Below are 21873 nucleotides of genomic sequence, written 5' to 3'. Positions count from 1 at the left end.
ATCCTAGTTTACCTCTATTGGAGGTTATTGCCTATTAAATTATTTTTGTTCTGCAGGAATTGTTCAGTAGTTGATCTAGACCAGTTGATGCAGAGATGTCTGAGGACTCAGATGGCGATCAGAGTCATTCTGATCTCTTTTGCTTCAAAGCTGGTCTGATCCCACACACTTCACCCCAATCTGAATTCCTTATCCAGTCTGTTCTTCAATTCCAGGGGCCATTGGATCCATTTTCCTTTTTGAGGCCTGTATCCTTTCCTTCATGCAGACTTCTCTTGTAACTTTGACACCAAGATTTCCAGATCCAACTATTTAAACTCCAGTGTTGTTAGAGCTCGTGTAGTCCTGGGACCAAGGGGTTGGGCTTGTGACCATAATGCCACCCTTTGATCTGTTTGGCTTTGCTCCATTGCACTTGTTGGTTTTGCCTGCCTTTAGCTCCTTAGTTCTGTACCCTTATCACTACCATGCAGTCTATTCAGTTCAGATCTTCCTTCTGCTGTTGGTATCAGCACTCTGAAGGGTGAGTTAGATCCATTACCTTATGTAAGAACTTTCAATCTTTCTGAGATTGGATTGTCCTTTCAGGTTTTGTGGAGGATGGTTTGGTTCTCTTACTAGTACTTTCACACAGGGCCCACCATATACAGATCCACCCAAAGACTCTTTCTCTTTTGACCCCACTTACTCTTCCAGCTGCCAAAGATCCAGAACCAAACTGTAAGTCTTGATCCCACTGCTTCACAGCAGCTTTTGTCCTCTGAGGAGTCAAACAAAGCCAACAGTTGCGTCTCCTCCTCTCCTCGGGCATGCTCCTTTCTGTCGTTTTGGTGTTGAGAGTACTTGGACTAATGGCTTTTACTATCTTAGTGGTTAATTTTGTATATGTTTATATGAACATCTTACATTGGCTTCTACAAGCTTAGTGCAGGAGAGGCCTTAGGTCATCTGGTGCCCTAGGCAAAAGGGCTCCACGACGCCCCCCACCATATCACCTTGTGCCCCCATCCTGGTCTACCTACACCAAATAAATACTGGAAAAGCACCCCTACTAGAGCAGCGCCCTAGGTGGCCGCTTAGTTGGCCTATGCCTAAGGCTGCCTATGGCTTAGTGGTGCCAGTGTCTACTCTCTGTCCAAGACTATCATCAGAATCTTTCAGATCCCGTCTGAGGTGGTGGTATGAGTCACCTCTGATATAGTAGTAGCTGGTCTTGGAACTGTGCAGTCTGAGGTCTTGTTAGATACCGCAGCAGTGCTTGATTTGAGGCTGGGCCCTAATGTCTCTGATTTAACTTAGCTTACTTATTTTCCAAAGGCTGGACTTCAGGGTGGCATAAAATGGAAGTCAGTTTTGCTCATTGCTCTGTCCTCTATAGGAAGAGTGTCCGAGTTGCATGCACTTATGGTGGGTCATCATTTTCTCATTTTTCACAAAAATAGGGTTTCTTTTGCCTAAAGTTGTATCCAAGTTTGCTTTGAGCCAAGTTGTCCATATTTCCAAGTCTGCTTTCCAGAACCTAAAAACAGGAGGCAGAAGTTTCTCCATTTTCTGTAAGTCCACAGATAACTCTGGTGTTACCTTGACTGAAGTAACATGCCTTTTGTTATTTTCTCCACAATAAGTCAATTCTAGGTCAGGTCAAGTCTCTTTGCCAAGGTCTTTGCTTCACCAGTGGCCTTTTGGAAAGGGTCTTCTGTACATAACCTGTTTCTTTCCTGAAAGAAAAAAAGACTGAATTTGTTTTTTTAGTCATGATTTTAATTCACACCATACTTGGATCAAAAGTGTGGGAGAAATGCTTTAAAATGCACACTAGAGCATCTAGAACACCATAACTTCTAGGGGCTAGCGTCTCCAAACCACAGGCTTAATCTGATTATTTCCTCCACACTTAATACAGTTGAGTCTTGTGCAGTTAAGTCTTGTGCAGTTAGGAAGTTTTAAAAGTAGAGAGGAAAAGGCAAAGCTGAAGGGTCAATGTATGAGAACAAGAAAAAAAAAATGTTTGGATGATGTGAAAAAGCCAAGATGGGGGAAACTAGCATGGCACTGGGAGGGTGGCAGAGGGGGGAGATTGACAACAAGGGGCATCATGTAGCCCTGTGCTTAGTGCTTAGAGCTCCTTTTCACCTAAGGTGTCCTTGGTAAACCATTAAGTCCTAGTTTTTTTATTATAATTTGATGTACAGCATTTGTGTGTGCTTGGGTACATTTGTGTCTTTGTGGTTGCATGCACATATTTAAAACACAAGATGCTGTCCCTTTCACAGATGGGCTTCCCCCTAATGGCTATGACATGATGATCATAATCTCCAGCTCCCAGAAGTGTTTGTGGTAAAAAAAAAAAAAGTAGGACAAACTGACTTCTGGCCTTATGGCTGATTTGTAAGGAAAGACTAATAGCACTAGTGAAGTTCACAACATAGCAGAGGAACAATAGGGACGAGGTCTTAAGAGCGCATCATATTTCCAGGGGACAGGTAGGATGAGGAATAGAGGAAAAAAAGAAGGGGGTATAAATGGTAAGTGATGGAGGGGTGTGAGATTTGAAAATGTCTAGGTTTTGTTTGTGTTGGTGAGTCTGTGTTTTGTTGACTGGCATCTTAACCAGGATTACCTGGATAAGTAAGTGGTAGGACTAGCTTCTCGCTCGGACCTTGTAAAGGATAAAGCAGATACCAGAAAATAAATTAATTACCACTATAGCCATTGTTTATTTGTTCTTATAGGGTCAAGTACCATCAGGGTGAAATCATGTTTTAACAATGTAGTTATTGCAAATATTTTCCTAATATAATGTAGTTTGCATTTTTCATACTTTGTAATAAGCTGTTAGGAATAAAAAGTACAGTAGAATTTCTTTCTGAACATTTCATGTGTCAAAAAATAATGCAATGCATTTGGCAAATTCTGTTTTGTTTTATCTGTGCTTTTTAAAGTTACTTGTTTCTTTTGGTTTAGCCCCTTTAGTTACTGTAACCCCCATCAAACAAGATGAAAACAGCGAAGGAGGGCACGGTATATCTGAGGTAAGGGGACTGATATAATTTCTGATATTTTCATAGGTTTTACTTGATAGCAAAGGTCCTAGCTATGAGGTGTACTGTAATGTACTAGGAAAAACGCTGCAGTCATACCAGTTGTCTGCTTTGTGAGAGACAGTAGCTTCATAGCTTTATGTAACATTCAGTAGTCAGAATTTGTGCAAGTCTTAATCCAGTTGTGATAGGAAGACTTTGGAAAACAGTGTGATGTAGACTAAAAAAGAATAATAATGACTCTTGCTACTTAGCCATTGGCATTATTTTTGTTTTGTGGTGGCATTGTGCATAGTCCTTTGGAGACTTCTATGGACTGAAACTAAAATATACTTCTGAGCAGCATTTAGCATCTGGTATAGAAAAAGTAACCCCCACCCCCCCACACACATTCAATTCCAAAGCGTTTTTCACTGTGAATTTGTTCATGCACCCAATTCTTGGGCTATCTACTATGAAATAAAGAATTACTCATTCTTGTATTATTGCTTTTCCTAGAATTTTTTCACTCTTATTAGGTTGAATGTCGAGCTGGCACCTCGGCGTTTGTGAAAGTCTTCTGCCAGTCATTAGTGGAGTTTCACTGTGGCAACCCCTAACCAGGAAAAGCCGAAAGACAAACAACAACTGAATTCATTCAGTAAAATATCTCTCCATTTATCTGGTAGCTCCCTTAACTACTTATTCTTGCTCTGATGCATAGATACCTGTCTCTGCTCGATAGAGGTTTGCTTTATCAGGATGAAAATTGGGAAAGGTTTGTTCAAAAACGAATAGCACTGTGTGAAGCACTAGATACCATGAGCAGTTTTCTAACTTTCCAATTTTCATAGTGTGTGGCTTGATAAGCTTATTCAAAATAGCAGAAGCATTTGTATTACAGGTATATCTAGCCACCCTCCATGAATCTGTAAAGTTTTAGAAAACACCTTGTCATGGTAGATCGCATTTCAAACAGTTATTCATGTTTGAATACCTCTTGGAATATCTTTTTCAGAGTTGAATAATACTTTAGCTTATCAGCAGTCCAGTTAAGTGAGTAACTTATGCTGCATTTGTTTCCTTGCTTCAGGATAATAATGTTCAGTGCCTGCCAAGTACCTTATTTTACCGTATCAATTACCCTGACTTTTTTCTCTTCCAACCTTCTGCAGCTGAAGCAAGATTAATCTTCCTTAAACATAACTGCCGAAATATCTGGGAAAGGGATAGCCATCAGTGGAGGATTTCTAGAAACAGAGGCTTTATTTCTGTAACCTGATGCACATTCTGTTTCTCTGATCTGATGGTTTGTCTGTCTTGTAGTTGCACACCAAAGTAAGGGGATCTTTCAGTTAGCTGGCAGTGTGATCATTCAACCTTTCTATTTTAATGAATGTGATTGAAAAAAATAAAACCAGTGTCAGACTTTACATGAAGTACAAAAGGGATGTTCTCATGGCTGCATAATAGATTTTGCTGTGGTAAAAAGCATCTTGATTTTTAGGTGTTAGATTCTGGACTTGACCTGAGGGCTCTGTTTGTTGTTCATTTATTGTGCAGGGAATTTATTTAATCAGCCACTGACTAGTTGTGCACTGACAGAGATCCCGGCTTTTCTTAACATCCTCTTGGTTGGTTCAGTGATGCATGCCCCTCACTGACTCTCTTCAAGAGAAATCTTGATGAGTGGATGGGAGATCGTAGGTTTACCCCAGGGGTCACATCTGTGTCACTTCTAGACAGGGGCACAGTAAACTAATTCTATTGTATAAGGGGACCTTCACTGTGTCACTACTAGACAGAGGCACAGTATTCTAAATCTATTCTGTGCATTTTGTACCATTTTATGGGGTGGCAAAAGCCACATCACTATGGCTATGCTTACAAATGCCCCAGGGCAGATAGCCTAGTACTAAACTATGAAACTATGCTTTCAGTTAACTACTCCTTTTTACTCTAAACAGTCAAACAAATATCAACTCTTAAAGCCATTGGAAACAAAGGCCAAGTACTTTAATTTCCTTTGATCTGTTATAACTTTTCTTTGTAGTTATAAACATGCAGAAGCTTTCAGATGTTGATATAAGACCTATTGTCCATTTAGGCTGTCTTGTTAGTACTAGTCCCTAATCATGTGCTTCAATGTTCGTTCCTTTCCTTCCTGTTATTTAAAACTCCTAAGTACATTAGTTATGTTCCTTTTCAGCATCTCCTCAGTAATGCATTCCAGGACTCAATTTATTTTTGAGCTGCTCCTGCAACATAGAGATAAAGCCCTAACTCGGGGCCCAGTCGACTGTGGTTGAGTTAGCTGCTTGGACAGCTGACTAAGCAGCAGGGAGGGATGGGCATGCCTATCCCAGGTGAGAGGGCATTCGTTGCGTATGCTGCCTTGGAGGAAGCATGGTTCAAAGAGGGGAGTTACCTAAAACTTAAGTGGCAAGCATGGGAGATTGGGCAGGGAAGCAGGTTGGTCATTTAAAGAAGCCCCCCCCCCCCCCAGATGGAAGCAGAGATGGCCAAGCCCCCAGGTTGCCCTTAGGATCCACAACCCACCCCAGTGATTATTAGAGCAAGTCTGGTGGGGTGGGGGGCAAGCTGGTAGATCTCATCTAGATGTGGTGCGCTGGAGTCCAGGCAAGAAAAATGATATCCCAAGGGGGTCCAAAAAATTTTTTTTACATGATTCTTTTTTGAAATCATATTTAGTCATTCTCAAATTTCATCTCTTCATGTACCATTCAGATCTCCTCCTCTTTACTTTGTACCTCCTCTTACCCACCACTTCAAAAAATATCTCCATAAGATGTCTTCCCTGTTGTTCCTCTCCTGTGTTCTAAACATATCTTGTGCCTTTAGTCCTCTCTTATTGTACAACCCATTCTTCCTCTCTTACCAATTTGGTGACCCTCCTGTACAGTGTTTGTTAGACCTATTTGTCTTTTCTGAATTGTCTTCAGAAATTAAGTACAATAGATGAGGCCTCGCCTATGCCCTTTATATTGAGGGCTTTCACATCACTGAAGTCCTTTTTTGCCCACAGCACTTACCACTCGTCTATGATTGATTTTATGGAGTTAGAATAACATTTTAAATGTTTGTAATAAGATACAGGAATTCCAGATACGTTTAGAATTTTGGCCATCAGGTCAGAAATCAGTATATCTTCTGTATCTTTCTACCACTGACACTTCCGTGAGTAACCGTTAACAGTGGTATTTTGTTACATTCTGCTTCCCTCTGGATCTTCAGTGTTATGGCAAATGTTTTTCTCTGGTTCAGGCATCTAGGCGGTGTGACACCCCCCTGTGAGACAGCTGGATGTGGACACATGGCAGGTTGGCAGTTTAGCTGCAGTGACATATTCCTGCGGATAGTTCCCTGTGGGAATACAGGAACCCCCTGCACCCTAACCACAGGTGGCAGACACAAACCCCCACAGTTATACTCTGCACCCCCCTAGAAGCCACCATGTGCAACTGTCAGTGGAACATGTGGCTGGCATAGGATGCCACGTGGGCATGAAAGTGGTAACGTGAAACCTGTGTGCTGTGGGCAAAGCCTTTATTAACACAAAATGTAAAGTGATGTGTGTAGTGATTGGTGCGTACTAAACCCAAATATAATTGCAACTTGTAGAAATGTGCCACAGCACAGAGGAAACCCTGCACATCACTGTAGTCACACTTATGTTGCAAGATGTGCTTTAGGCAATGCTCCCTTACAACAATAGCCTTCCTACGCAGTGTCACAGGCATCCCCCTCAAAAGAGACTCTCGTCGGGTATCTGTCAGGTTCTGTTCCTGCTGCAGCACAGACAGAAGGTCAGATAGCTGCACAGTAGGGTGTCCCAGTAACACCTTCAGCCGACAATGCCATGCCTCCACCTGGTTGTTTGTCCGCGGGAAGTCCATGTCAGAGACATCACACAGATTCCAAAACCTCAAAGGGTAGGATGATGGCAGTCGTTGCTATGCTGAGCAGCTGGATGCATACTTGCGTGGTCTGCCCTGCACATAATGATGGTCATGAAATACCACAATAGGCTGAGCACAGTGTGGTAAAGTAGCCACAATGTCCAGAAATGCAGGGACAACGTCTTCCAGCAGTAGAAATGCCAACACAATCAGCTTGCGGATGGCAATTGAGAAAGCAGTGTCCGTACCATAGAGGGCTACAAGGTGGTGATGCTGGATCTGGCGCCAAATGATCTGTGCAAAATGGAATAGGCACCCTTTCATAATACTCTTAGGGAATGCCTTATGGCTGGCATGGATTGCTGCCTTCTCAAAATCAGTCATAATATACTGTGGAGCCAAGGTGCATCCCTATTCTGCGGCCATACCCTTCAGTATCTCCCACATATTGTATGCAGACTCTGACTTCTGTGTCATGAGACAGTACACCAGGGGGATGATCCTTGCTGAGGTGGGGGTGCCAATACATCCATGTAATGTATACAGCTGGCGACCTATATCAGCCCGTGTGGGGAAGGTGCCATCCCAAAGAATGTTGTCAGACCTGCACAGATCAGTCAGATTCTGTGATGTAGTAAGTAGAACCAAGGAATCAGTCCCATCCATATCAGACTTCCTAAGGAGCATAAAACTGCCACTACGGAGTGGATACTGGCTGACAACAATATCTGCAAGTGTTGCTGGAGGTGTGGTCATGGATGCCCGTGCCCTCTGTTATACCCTGGATATGCTACGACGCAGGTTGGCAAGACATCTCTTGTAGTACATTTTCATCCACTGTGCGTAGGACACCCTGCATTACCAGGCTTGGCAGGTCATTGCCGGTTACCACCTTCTGCCGCAGTTCTGCGTTTAGTGTAGCCACTTGGGCTCCTGTTGCATCTGGGCTGTGCTGGTATGGCAGTGATTTCAGCAGTTCTTCCCCCTCATCCTGGCGAACAGTGATGGCACGATCTCTGCAGGCCTTTACTCTCCGCTCAATACATGCCCAGTACCGTTTAGGTGGTGCTTCATGCTCCAAATGGTAGAGGTATCCCTCCACTACCAGCATTGGTTTGCTCTGTTGGCTGGGCACTGTGCTGCATCTGTTGCCAAGTTGACTGGGGCTATATAGGTGCATAGATTCCATCATGGTAACGCCACTTGTTGATGGCCTCTCGGTATTCATCGCAACCAGTGTAGCAGGGAACAGGATGTAGACACAACTTTGGTACAGACCAGAATAGTTTGGATATATTGCTGTACAACATCTTGTGTTGTACCCTCCTGAATACGCCCCGTTTGCCACAATGGCCGTTTGCAGCAGTATACGCACCACCTTGCTCGTACTACATGTCCAGCTAGGGATTCTCTATGTGCAGTTCACACATCCGTGCAATTGGCAAGTGAATGTAGTCCTGCAGGAGTCTCCCAGCTTGCATACACCACTGGTTCTGCATGTACTGCACAAGTCCCCTTTAACACCCAGCTATTGCTGTTGGCCAATCAGGGTGCAGGGCCCAGCCTCAGTTTCAGCAACAGAGATCACATAGGGATGTCACCCTGTATAGCACCCTTTTCTGCCTACATGTCCCTGCATATGTGTGTACCCCAGCTGCAACAACCATTGGATGGGTTTGACAACCCCCACTTTACGGGCATGCTGCCTTGTTGTGGACTTAGAGGTGTGTTGATACTCTTTTGTGCCCCATTCATACTTTCCCTCCCCTTTGTGTCTGTGTTCCCTTCTACTGTGGTTGCTTTTGCAATGTTGGGTAGGTGGTCTGTGATTGCTAGGGTTGACATGTGTCCACGAGCCACTGCCCTAGGGTGGCTGTGGAAGGACAGTACCCTTCTGTTGCTTGCATACCTCTCAGCCCCTTGGAGTAGGTAGTTTGGACAAAGCCTTGGCACTAGTGGTACATATAGGGTCACATTCTGCCTTTGCAAACTTGAACAGTGGATAGGTTAACAGGTTGTGCCATTTGCATGCATATTGTGTAGTGTGAAGTCTGAAACTCTAAATGTCTGCAATTGCTTTCTAACTCCTGCACACATTGCTTTGCCACTACTCTGCCAGACAGCCACAATAGTTCTCACTGTGGGCCACACATTATCTGCGGTAGTCTGGGTAGTCTGCGGAAACTGTATGGATGTCCTTCAAGAATGCAACTGCAGTCATAACATGTGGGTTGTCCTGCCTCAGGCAGCCCTCGGTCAGCCGGATTCCAAAGTCTGGGTCCGACGTCGGCTGATGTCGCATTTCTCTCCGACGTCAGAGTGACTGGAGTACATAAGCATCAGCCGACGCCATTTTCTTCAGTCTTTCTTGCCGCACGGTGCCCGAAGCAGAAGCAGTTCGCAAGTGCCGGTCGGTCAGCTCCTGTATTCTATGATACCGAAGTCATCAAAAAAGCTAAGTACCCCATTGGGGACATTTTCTTGCCTCAGCCGATGTCAGAAATTACTGAAAAAGTTAACAATTGTCTTTCTTGTGGTAAACAAATACCTCATAAGGATTTCCACTCTTACTGTCTCCCTTGCCTGGGCCCAGACCACGACGTCTCGGCCTGTGTAGCCTGTGCTCGCTTCAACAAGCGCACTCTCAGGCGCCGGGCGGAGTTTGCTAAAGATTTTTTCGGTGATAATTTTGCTTACACCATGCCGTCGGATCTCCCGACATCGCAAACTCCCAAAAAGCGAAAAGACCGGGACCAACATCCTCGGCCCGCGTCTACTACCGACTCTGCACCAAAACCTAGCGCGAGTGCTCCGGTTCCCTCTGAGATGGTCTCTCCACCGCTCCAAACCGAAGACACCGCATTACCGACGACTCCGATTCCAGACATTACTCCAACGCCAGTTATAGATTTTCCTCTGGATACCGAAAACGAGGAAATGCCCGAGACCATTGCTGTAGACAAGGTCACTCCTGCACGTGGAGCTGCCAGGCCCCCTATGGCCATGTCTATTAAGGCCTACACTAGGGCTAAGGCAGCCAGCAAAACAAAGCATATTACTTCTAAATCCTTACTTCAGCCGACTCCAGAGACACAAATTATGTCCATGGCTGCTGATTTAATTTCCATGATTAGAGGTTCTCAGGCCCATCCTGAGAGAGGATCCCAGCCACCTCCTGATAAAAGGCCCCGGGTTGATCCCTCTGACCCTACTCCTTCAGATGAAGATTCTGAGGGCTCTGTCCACTCTGATAGCCAGGAAGAGTTCTTTCAGACCTATGAGGACTCGGATGCAGAAGATTCCATCCCCTCGGCCTCCCCTCCTGAGGATATTTCTTTTGGGGAAGTTCTGCACACTATGAGGGAACATTTCAAGTGGCAAGGTCAGGAATATTCTGATTCTAGGAAACACCTTAGGACTTTCCTTAAGAAGCCTCAGCACAGGCCCTTGGCTATTCCTCCTGTACTTGATGTTCTGGATGATTTGTATTCTGACTCTAGTGCTACCCCTGACTCTCTTCCTCCTGCTCCAGCGAAGCCAGACAGGTATTACAGGGTCCCAGAAACTCATTCCCATTTATTCAGGGCCCATACTGCGGATTTGGAAACTATTTCACAGGGGCCTAAAGGAGTTTCAGCCTCCACCTCAAAAAATCCTTTGCCCTCCAACAGGGAAGCTAGGTCATTAGAGATGGGGCAAAAGGTTTATACATCCACTACCTTATCTATGAGAGCTTTAAATTGCCTTTTTCATATGTTACAATATCAGGATTATCTGTTAGAAGATTTACAAAAAACATTAGCCACTCCTGATCCTTTAGACAGGAAGACTTTGCAGGAAGCTGTACATAACACTCAGCAAGTAAGCAATTATTTCCTGCAGTGTGGATATGATGCACTGGAAGCTTCATGTAGGGCAGCTATGACAGGGGCAGTCATTCGTAGACATGCTTGGTTAAAAGATCAACCTCTACCAGATCATGTAAAAGCAAAACTTCTGGATGCACCTTTGGAAAAGAACAAGCTTTTTGGTGCAAATGCTAAGGATGTGTTAAAGACCATCGAAGAAAAAGCAAAATCAGTTCAGACAGTGAAAGATTTCCTCCAGGTTCAACCCCCCAGATTCAGTAGGAATTGGCCTTCAAAAACTGGTCCTTTCCTAATCCAGAAAAATTTCAAAGGGGTAAGAACAGGCGTGGCGAGGAAGAGGCCAATACAGAGGCCCTTACAGGGGCGACAATGGCAGCCAGGAAACCAAAGAAGTGGCCAGGGGTTTCACCTGCCCCACAACCACAATCTCAATGACTTTCCTCTACTGCCTACCAGGGAACAACTAGAAGCTCCCTTGGGCGGAAGTTATCTCTGTTTGCAGAAAACTGGCACAGACTGACAAAGGACAAATGGATTTTGGACATTATAGACCGAGGGTACAGGTTTCATTTTCATACCTTACCAAGAAAACAAGGCATGCCAAACCTACCACAAAATCAGAGGGCAGAGGCTATCAAGCAAATCACTCTGCTGACTCGGATGAAAGCAATAGAAAGAGTTCCACAACAAGAACAAGACCAGGGTTTTACTCAAGACTGTTCCTTGTTCCAAGAAAAGAATCTCAATGGAGACCAATACTGGACTTGTCCGCATTAAACACCTTTCTCATAGTACCAAAGTTCAAAATGCTGACTCTACAGCAACTCCTTCCCATGCTGGGCAAGAGGTCGTGGCTGATTACTCTGGACCTCAAGGAGGCATACCTGCATGTCCCTATCAGACACAGCTGCAGAAGATACCTCAGATTTCTTGCAGGGCCAGAGCATTATCAATTCTCAGCATTGCCATTTGGATTATCTACTGCGCCCAGAGTATTCACAAAATGACTGGCTTCAGTAATTGCTCATTGCAGGCTCCAGGGGATACAAATTTACCCATACCTGGACGACTGCCTCATACAAGCAGACGACAAATTGATGTTGACAAAAAAACTGGATTATGTCATACGATTACTTCAAGCTCTGGGATACACAGTCAACTTCCAAAAGTCAAGACTGCAGCCATCCCAGCAAATAATCTTCTTAGGAGCCAAACTAGACAGCCTCTCAGATGGCTTACCTGACAGAAGACAAGCAAGAGAAGTTAACTCATTATTTCAAAGGTTTAGCAAAACTCACCCAGATGACTGCAAGGAGATTCCTACAGGCCCTGGGTTACATGGCATCCTGCATTCTCCTGGTTCCATTAGCAAGACTACACATGAGAAAGCTTCAGTGGTACCTAAAAAGCATTTGGTCTCAACACAGCAACAACTTGGAGACAATCATACCACTCATTCCATGCCTACAAAAGGAATTCCTATGGTGGGCTTCGTGAGCCAGGCAAGCACGGGTATGTCATCCAAAAAACCCCAGATAAAACACACCATGCCTACAGCCGCGGCAGACCTTGGATGGGGGGGGGTGCACATGGAAGGCAGGTGTATACAAGGACAATGGTCTCCAAAGGAAACACATCTGCATATAAACCAAAAGGAAATGCTGGCAGTAATGCATGCCATCGAGGCCTTTCAACACCATCTCCAGCAAGGCCATTTACTGATACGGACAGACAACACCACTGTGATGTGGTACATAAACAAGCAAGGGGGCACCCACTCTTACCCCTTTGCAGACTGACAATGCAGCTTTGGGAGAAATCACTGAGCCTAAACATCCAGTTACAATCCCAGTTTGTTCCAGGAAAAGACAATGTGTTGGCGGACAGCCTAAGCAGGAATTTCACAGATCCACACGAGTGGAGGTTACATCCGAAGGCCTTCAGACAACTCACTTCGACATGGGGCAAGCCAGAAGTGGACCTATTTGCCTCTCACGTCAACCATCTTCTACCAAAATTCTGCACAAGGACATACCATCCAAAAGCTTGGAAAATAGATGCCCTCTCATTCAACTGGAACTCCCTAGCAGTCTATGCATTCCCACCTCTGCCACTGATGACCTCAGTATTACAATCATAATAGCTCCGGACTGGCCAAGACAACACTGGTACCCACTACTACGGAGCATATGTCACAGCAGGAGGTGGGCCCTTCCTCAGTGGCCTCTACTTTTGACTCAACACAATTTTGAAACACTGCATCCAAATCTTCAGACACTGCAGCTAACAGCCTGGGAGATCCCATAAATAAATTCAGCTTATCTCTCTCCAAGGAAGTTCAGCGGATACTAACAGAGGCTCGAAGACCATCCACCAGAAAGGTTTACTTAGCAAAGTGGAAAAGATTCAGCAATTGGAATACCAGCAAGGGACATGATGCATCATTGTTGAACATCCCACTCATCTTGGAATATTTGGCAGATATGTTAAATAACGGCCTCTCATATTCTTCCATAAAGATACATGCATCTGCTATTTCAGCTAGATACAACACTGATCCTCCTGTTTTTTCTCACCCTTTACCAAGGCAATTCCTCAGGGGAATCAAGAACATTAAGCCACCAAGAAAGGCCCCAGTGCCAGCCTGGGACCTCAATTTTGTCCTAGAAAAACTGACTCTACCTCCATTTGAGCCAGCAGCTTCAGTTGACTTGCAATTTCTCTCATGGAAGACAGCTTTCCTGTTGGCAATTACCTCAGCAAGAAGGGTTTCGGAGTTACAGGCCCTAATGGCAATACCACCCATTATTATTTTTCACAGAGACAGGGTTTCATTAAGGGCCAACCCTACTTTTATGCCAAAGGTGGTATCTAGGGTTTCTTTAAATCAAGCCATTCATTTGCCTGCCTTCTTCCCTAATCCTGAGAATAAGGGGGAAAGACTGTTGCATACCTTGGACATTCACAGACAACTTCGATACTACCTGGACAGAACCAAGGCCAGTAGGAAGTCTGAACAACTTTTTGTAGCTTACGCCCCTGCAGTCCAAGGAAAAGCAATTTCGAAACAGACTATTTCTAAATGGATTGGACATTGCATCAGATTCTGTTATTCCTTTCATGGAAAGACTGTTCCAGCCAATGTCAGACCACATTCCACTAGAGCTACAGCCACCTCTACAGCATTCTTAAGAGGGGTGCCTACCAAGGACATTCTAGAAGCTGCTACATGGAGCTCCGTGCATACATTCTCCAAACACTACAATCTCCTCTATACTCCAGATCCAGAGCAGGCTTTGCTTGGCAGTCCTGCAGGGTTTGATTGCCACACCATCTTTTCCTAGAGCATTCCTCCTCCCCAGCTAAGCTATGGTATTCTACCCACATGTTATGACTGCAGTTGCATTCTTGAAGGACATAGTACAGTTTTGTACCTACCATAAATGTAGATGTCCGATAGACATGCAACTGCAGTCGGATTTTCCCTCCCTCCATACCCCTCTATGCCTAGGGTCCACTCCTATCCCTGTTTCTCTTAGCTGGGGATATCTGTTATGGTGTATTTGTTTTATTGCTCATTTATTTGTTTGGAATCCTGTTTTTGTCTTCCAATTTGATTACAGCCTTCCTTGGAGGGCACCTGGCATCTGGGGCACGAAACACTGAAGAAAATGGCGTCGGCTGATGCTTATGTACTCCAGCCGCTCTGACGTCAGAGAGAAATGCGACATCAGCCGACGTCTGACCCAGACTTTGGAATCCGGCCGACCGAGGGCTGCCTGAGGCAGGACAACCCACATGTTATGACTGCAGTTGCATGTCTGTCGGACATCTACATTTATGGTAGGTACAAAACTGTACTTTGGGCTGTATGGGAAGGGATTCTTGTGCTGTTGTGTCTTGTGTACAGTGTGCATGTATGGGGGTTATCTTTTCGGCTGCAGCTTCTTTGGCATTTTCTGTCCGTCAGCTTCCCACAGCATGATGTACTGTACAGGTTGTGTTTGCGGGTATGGAATGCTTGTACATGGGCTTACAGGTAAGCTGTTTTGTCTTTCTGTGAGTGTTTGGTCACTCTCCACCACTTGTCTTGCCGATCGTTTGCCTAGCGTGGCTGTTTCCACTGTCAGGAAACAGCCCGTTTATTTACGTTAGGGGACATCTCCATTTTTCAAGTTTTCCTTCTGCATGGATTCCCACAGCGTATCTGTCTTTCGGCAGCACCGCTCTATGATCTAGCAGTCCTGCGGCCTTCTGCTTTTGGCATTGTAGCTCGCTGGCATTTGTCTTGCGATCTACACGCCGGAACCCGTTTTTCTCCACTCCACAAAATCGCATTAATCCATTTCCATTAATTTTGGCAATATCTTTGCAATTCTGTTAGCCATTATAGATATAAACACTTTTGATTTAAAATTGAAATGGGCCTATATGAAGCTGAATCTGATGGGCCTTTAGTACACCCAACACAGGTTTTTACCAGGATGTTGTTGCTTCCCCTCCTTTTAAAATACTGTTAAACAAAACCTTCCTAATCTTTATCACTTTCTTCCCACCTAGCTTCCAAACTTCCACTGGAATACTATCTATTCCCGGAGACTTTACTGCAGTTTGGTTATACATCAGTTTTTTTCTCATCTCCTCCTATTTTAACTATTAATTGTTGACCTCCTCTACCTTTAACCTTAAGTCCTCCATAAATATTTCCATGTGTGATTTGTCTTAATTTTCACATTTCTCTGCTTTTTTCAAATTTTCATAAAATTTTCAAAATATTTCTAATATTTTTACAGAATCTCTGGTTATTTTTCTTATTATAGACTCTCTAAGGTTGGTGATGACCCTTTCTACTTTCTGTAGCCTAAGTCTTTGTTCTAAAAATGTTGTGCTCTGGAGTTATCAAACAGTTGCATAACATCAGTCTTTCTAAACTTATGCATATTATCCAGGTACTCCCTTATTTTGTCTTTAGCACTCTGCATTTGTGCCTCTGCTTGTTTTATGAGGTTCCCCTTATTCTGCAATACTTAAACCTTTGTTAGCCCCTTTAAATAATTTTTGTTACTTCTTAATCATATCTCTCTCTCTTTCTACCGTTTTTAAACTCCACTTAATTTTACTCCACTCGCTAGCTATAATTTCTGAAGTACTTCGTATCTTCCCTAATAATGCTTGAATACTCCCCATTCCTTAAATTCATTTCTTTTTAACAGGTAGATGGGGAAAGCCAGTGTCTTATTTTTACGTCATTACCCTGCATTCTGTGAAATATAATTTCATTAAATGTAAATTCTCTCTGTCTTCTGTACCAAATATTTTGATAAATTTATTAAGAAATCAACTCTCTCTTTAGTTATATTTTACCTTCTGAGCCCTCAAGTACAATCCTCACTGTTGTAAATCAAATTCCAGTCTCGACCTTTAAGTAGTATTCTGTGCTGAAAACTGATCATTTCTCCAAAGATTTTCTTAAGCCTCATAATAACAGTTTTAGGTGGAATATTAAGTACATGTTAGTGTAATCGTATTCCCTTGTTAGAAGCCCCATACTACCAGAAATCTACCATTATTATCTTTTTTCTCTTCTATCACTTTTCGATCTCCAGTAGCTAATATAAGCACTCCTCTTTTCTTTTTCCCTGATATTCTGCTGAATATTAATCTTGAAATCCTTTCTTTATCATATTCATATGCTGAGTTCTTTAGAGATGTGTTTCCTGTAGCATTGCTACTTGCACTCTGCATTTCTTTATATAATTCAATGCTCCTTCCTTTTTGTCTATAGCTGTATGGCCATTCACATTCCATAATAAAAATATGGAGTGTCATCTTTCGTACAAGAAGTTTATTATTCTAGCCTGTTATATATGACTGCTTTTAAAAATGTCTGTTCCAGCTTTTGTGATGCAGGCACCCCTCATGTTTGGCAGGTTGTTCTTTTATACAGTTGTTTCATGTCATTCATCTCCATTTGAGCTATGTAACATTTTACAAGACTTTTTGTTTTAATGAAAACCCTCAAAGAAAAAAAACCTCTGAAAATACTTAACATAATACAAACACACAAAACTATGTATGTAAATCTTCAGATAATGAAGTTTAACCCTCCTAAAAGGAATGGTTGTCCTAAGTAGACAGCTGTAGCCACAGGCATTATATGACCTAGAGATACGGTTCTCCATACTAAGACACGTTATTGCCTGTGCTCCTTCTTGCGCCAATTGCTTTCTTTTCCTTTTTTGGTTTTATTGCCCTCCCAGTTGTGAAAACCAGCTTGCATGCATCCAGAAAGCATTAACTTTTAGCCTTGAAGAAACCAGTGTTCTAGCTTTTAATTACCATATAATCAGTTTGTCTCCTTGTATACATAAGAGAAAATGTAGCCCTTGGTTGCAAACTTTTAAAGATAATCTGATCATTTATTGCTAAAGGAAAAATGTTCATTACATTCACTTTTTTTCTTTCTTACTTGTTCCCTTTAAAATTTATTAGATTAAACCAAGAGTCTTAATCCAGGTTTTCATGTATGCAAAAGTAGGAGAACATGTTGGCTCTACATATGTTATGAACTGTGTACTTTTACATCCAACCCCCACCCCAATAACCCAAGAGTACAGTCTGTTAACTTAAAGATTTTATTCAGCGTATTTTCTTTTAGCATTGTAATGCCTACATTTCTTAATTCTAAAAAATAAGAAAGGAAACGGGCATCTGTATACTTCAGTATCCTTATCACTCCCATCTGAAAGTGCTTCACTGTATAAGATGCAATTTATACCACAAAAAAGTTTTATAGGTATACTGTTAAGAACAGAAACTGTTTTTCTTAGTTGAACTTTTTCTTCTTCCCCTCCCCTTAGTGTCTCTCCAAACATTAATGACATGAAGCGAGGCAAATACCTTGCAGTCCCTCACAGGTTTAACAAAGTTAAAAAAAAAAAAAAAAAAAAAAAGTCCATTCTTTTCACTTCTGCAGCCATATTTCACAAATGTGATCAATGCTTTGTAATCTCACATTATTCACTAATTTCTTTGTTGATAGTCATCTTCCTGTTCATCTCCATCTTCATCTCCCAACTCCATATTCCGGTTCAAATCCAAGGTACTCCTGATTCTTCTAGTCAACTCCTGTGCTTTTCTCTATCATTTTCCTTAGGAACATTGGAGTAGGTTTCATTGGCGAAGTCTATGAGCTTAATTATCAGAAGAGTGAGGAGCAGTGCCCCCTTCTGCTTGATAGCTCACATTTTTTTCCAAATTTTATTAAATTTATACATATGCCAAAGGCAATCTTATATTTTTATAAATGAAAAACTTGCAAAATAATATCACTTTAGTTAAAAGCAATTTGCATCGCAGACACCATTGAAACAACTGTAGTTGTAAACATTATACATCACTTATAAACCATCGAGTCATTGTTTAAGCATTATGTAGCTCATTCAAATCATGCCTCTTAAACCTCGTTCCTGCTCTGCATATATTGTTCCCACAATTCCCATTATTTCCTATGTGGTTTTTTCCTTCCCTGTTCTAAAGATCCCAATTCCAGTTGTTTTATCTCTTACTATATTCACTACTTCCAGTTAACTTGGTCTAGACTTTGATTTCCATTTTCTTGTAATTGCTTTTTTGGCAGAAACCATAATTAGACTCTGCAAGACTTTACTATGTCTAGGCATTTCCAATTCTGTAACATAACTAAAAAAAAAACCCATCTCCCCAGTCAGTCCAATCTGCCCACCCAGCATCTCCAACAGAGCTGTCTGCAGGGAATCCCAAAAGTCTGCCAGCTCATCACACTTCCAAAAAATGTTCCTAGCTACCTCTTTCTTGCCTGTCACACCTCCAGCATTTCCTATCCACCTCAGGAAAAAATCTTTGGAGTCTACTTGGGGTATAAAAGTACCTATGTAAAACACTTCCAGGCAACAATCCTAAATCTTCTAGACTTTGTTGCATATTTTGGCGATATACATATATCCCCCGTTGTCTCTGTGTGAATTGCTTATCCAATCTCTCTTCCCAGTCCTTTCTAAGCTCCTCTGATTCTTATAAGTATCATGCAATATTTTATATGTTTACTAATTATTCGTTTTTTAATGTCAGCTTCTGTTCTAGATTCTATTAAACTATACCAGTGATGGTTTTTCATTTAGGAGCCCCCTATTTCTTTCTCTTTGCCTATACTCTATCAGTCCTTGATATGGAAGGCAATCTCTAACCTGCAGTCCAAATAAATTCTTGGACTCTTCCCATTCTATTACCTTTCCCTTTCTAGTTATTTGCTCCCAATACCTTGGTTCCTTTGCCAGTTTTCTCCAATAAATTCCAGCCCTCTCTTGCTTGTTATCTGTATCCCTGACCACAGTCAACCCTTTCGGCAAAATATTTCTCCATTCTTGTGCTGGTTTGTTTCTTAGAATACTCCCAGCTATTTTATGAATATAATACTCTCTATGATTTTGGTTGTTGTTCTTAAGAGTCTGCATCCAAAATCCAATCTCTCCTTATTTCTTGAGCTTCCTCCCTGTGTTAGCATCATTCCTTTCCACTTTAGTTTTCTGCTTGTACTATGTATAAGAGCATTAACTGTGTTGCTCTAAAATACCCTCTCTAATTAGGTAATCCTAGTCCACCTTGTTCTGTTGGTAGAATCGGCTTATCCCACTTGACCATTGCTGTCTTCCATTCCCATATAAAATCCTTCAACACTTTTTTAATTGCTATCCACAACAACTTCTCCAGTTGATAAAAGTATGCCTGACCTATGTTTAAGACTAAAGGGACTAAAAACATATTAATGACTTGTATCTTGGCATCCATATCCATATAACAAAACTTCCATTTTCTCGATTTTTGTATGATGATCTGTTTAGTCTCTCCCCACATGTACTTTGCTGCCACCACAGAGTCATTTCTAAGCCATGCTCCTAAATACTTCAATGTGAAGTTGTCCTATCTTGCCTTCATTCTTACTAGTGGGTTCGGAACCGATCCTCTGTTCTGACTTGGCCATTTACTAAAGCTCCAGGCCTTCAACTGGTTCATGGCTTACTCCGTATCCCATGATGCCTTTGGATATTCCCCAGATCTCGTTTGCCGCTGAAACAAGATCATTTTTTGACTGGCTCTGGCCAAGTATGGAATTTTTCTATATTGCATAACTTTGTAGCATTTTACTATTGTAGGAGTGTGTGCAATTATTTTTCCCTTTATTGTTCAGGGTTTAGACGTGTTTTTTCTAGTTGGTGTTTCTTTTCTGTGGCCTTTTTATATTTAGGCCTGTATTTTCCCTATCCTGACTTTCCTGTGTGAAAATATCTTATTAGAGTAGTTAGTGTTTTCTGTGATTGTTTGTATACTCTGCTTCATAGGATTACTGATACGTTTTAGTTAGAGTACCAGTAACTTTCGACAGCTCGTATAATTTACAAAGCTTCTCTAGGTTTCTCCTTCTAAACTACAACGTTCGTGTGTGTGTTTGTGTGTGTGCTGTTTATCTCCTTTCTTACTTTCAGTTTGTTTTAATTGGAGAGCTCTACCCTTTGTGAACCCATTTAAGTTAGAGGGTTCTTTTCTTTCTCTCTGTCTGCACTTAGGAAAAAAAAAGTTTGTTTTAGTTTTAGAGTGCTTATTCTGTTTATACTGTTTTAAACCTTATAGTGTTTAAGGAATTGTACCGCTCAAGGATGTCTAAGCAAACTAAGGAGTCAAAACCTTTGGATTTTAAAAAATGTGCAAAATGTTCACAGAAAATGTCCATTACGGACAATCACTCTGAATGTGTGTACTGCCTCGGCGCAGTACATTTGCAGGAGTCCTGTACCATACGTCACTTCTTCAGTTCGAGTGCTTATGGAAAGTAAAAATAAACTGATTCTTAAAGAACTTTTGAAAACTTCCTTTTCTGAGGCTGTGGAAGTAGGTCAGTCCATACCACCAAAAACAACTTTTCCTGCATCGAAGTTTGGTAAGTCAACAAAAAGGTCCTCCTCATCGTCTTCAGACCTCTCTGTACCTTCAGAAAAAGTGCCTGGAAAATCATTGGACCCGAAGGCTTTCAGATCCAACAGAATTTCTACCAAGGCCACATCTGTTATGGAGCCATTGGTAGTACACAGTCGGAGCGGGTCCCAAGTTTTGGAACCGGTGTATTCGACCTTGAGATCACCTTTTTTAAAAAATCTTACTCACCTGCTCCCTCCTGTCAGTCTTCCAGAACCTTGTCTGATGTGGATCATGTGGTGTGGAGGCTACTGACCACACCGGTGCTTGTTAATTATTATCGGAACTGATTAGACCTACCCCTTCACTGTCGATTCCTCCTCCGACCCAAGGGGCCTCAGAGCCAGAAGACTTGAACCCAGTATTGGTGGTACCGTCAGAGCTGAGACCATCCCCTGGATCCCAGGCTCCAACATCTGTGTCGACTACCTTTGTGCTGTCCAAGCCCGAGGAGTCCAGGAGCCAACGTTCTCCAGTCAGGTCCGGGGGGGTTAGTCTGATCAGGCAGTAGTCTGATCCGACTTTACCTCTCTGGGCCTTGGCACTGGTGAGCTCTGCTCCTGCATCAATTTTGGAGCCATCCGCCACAGCTATGGGGGGGGGGAGTCCACTGGTTCTTTGGAGATGGAGGTTTCCTTGGATCATGGAAGGGAAGGCTTTCGAGGCAATGAGAGTGCTGTCCCCACGAGCAGCTCCACCCTCTGGTTTGGTTATTCCTCCCCAAAAAGCACCAGTGTCAGTCTCAGCGCAACCGATCCCACACAGGCGTGGAGACCCTAGTCCTCAGGATCCCCCAGCGGGTGAGCGCATCTCTTCCAAAACCTCCCCAGAATGCCCCTCTGAGGAGGTCCCTCGAAAGAGATTGTGTAAGAGGAAGCGTTTGGACTCCCCAGAGGAGTCAGTCACATCAGATACAGACCTCGAGGAGTCAGAAGGGTCCCCACTGTCGCCCTCTGAGGATGTCTCCTTTTCAGACATCCTAGAGATCCTTAAACAGAGAGATGGCTGGAAGCCCATCAACCCTTCTGATGAGGAGTCTGTATACCTGAAACGCTT

At 42.8% G+C, this 21873-nt stretch overlaps 1 protein-coding gene across 1 annotated transcript in view; it reads left to right on the top strand.

Annotated features, from left to right (window-relative positions):
• The window catches only part of BECN1 (beclin 1), a 1139297-nt gene that overhangs the window by 491244 nt on the left and 626180 nt on the right, over window positions 1-21873 (top strand). Inside the window, exon 4 of the mRNA XM_044054677.1 lies at window positions 2965-3032. Within this exon, the coding sequence (XP_043910612.1) occupies window positions 2965-3032 (68 nt within the window). The remainder of the gene's footprint in view (window positions 1-2964; window positions 3033-21873) is intronic.

Source organism: Protopterus annectens, chromosome 13.part0 (genome assembly GCF_019279795.1).
Source record: "Protopterus annectens isolate FY-2018-M chromosome 13.part0, PAN1.0, whole genome shotgun sequence".
Classification (NCBI taxonomy): Eukaryota; Metazoa; Chordata; order Ceratodontiformes; family Protopteridae; genus Protopterus; species Protopterus annectens.
The sequence above is the reverse complement of the archived record's forward strand: the minus strand, read 5'-3'. Positions and strand labels throughout refer to the sequence as shown.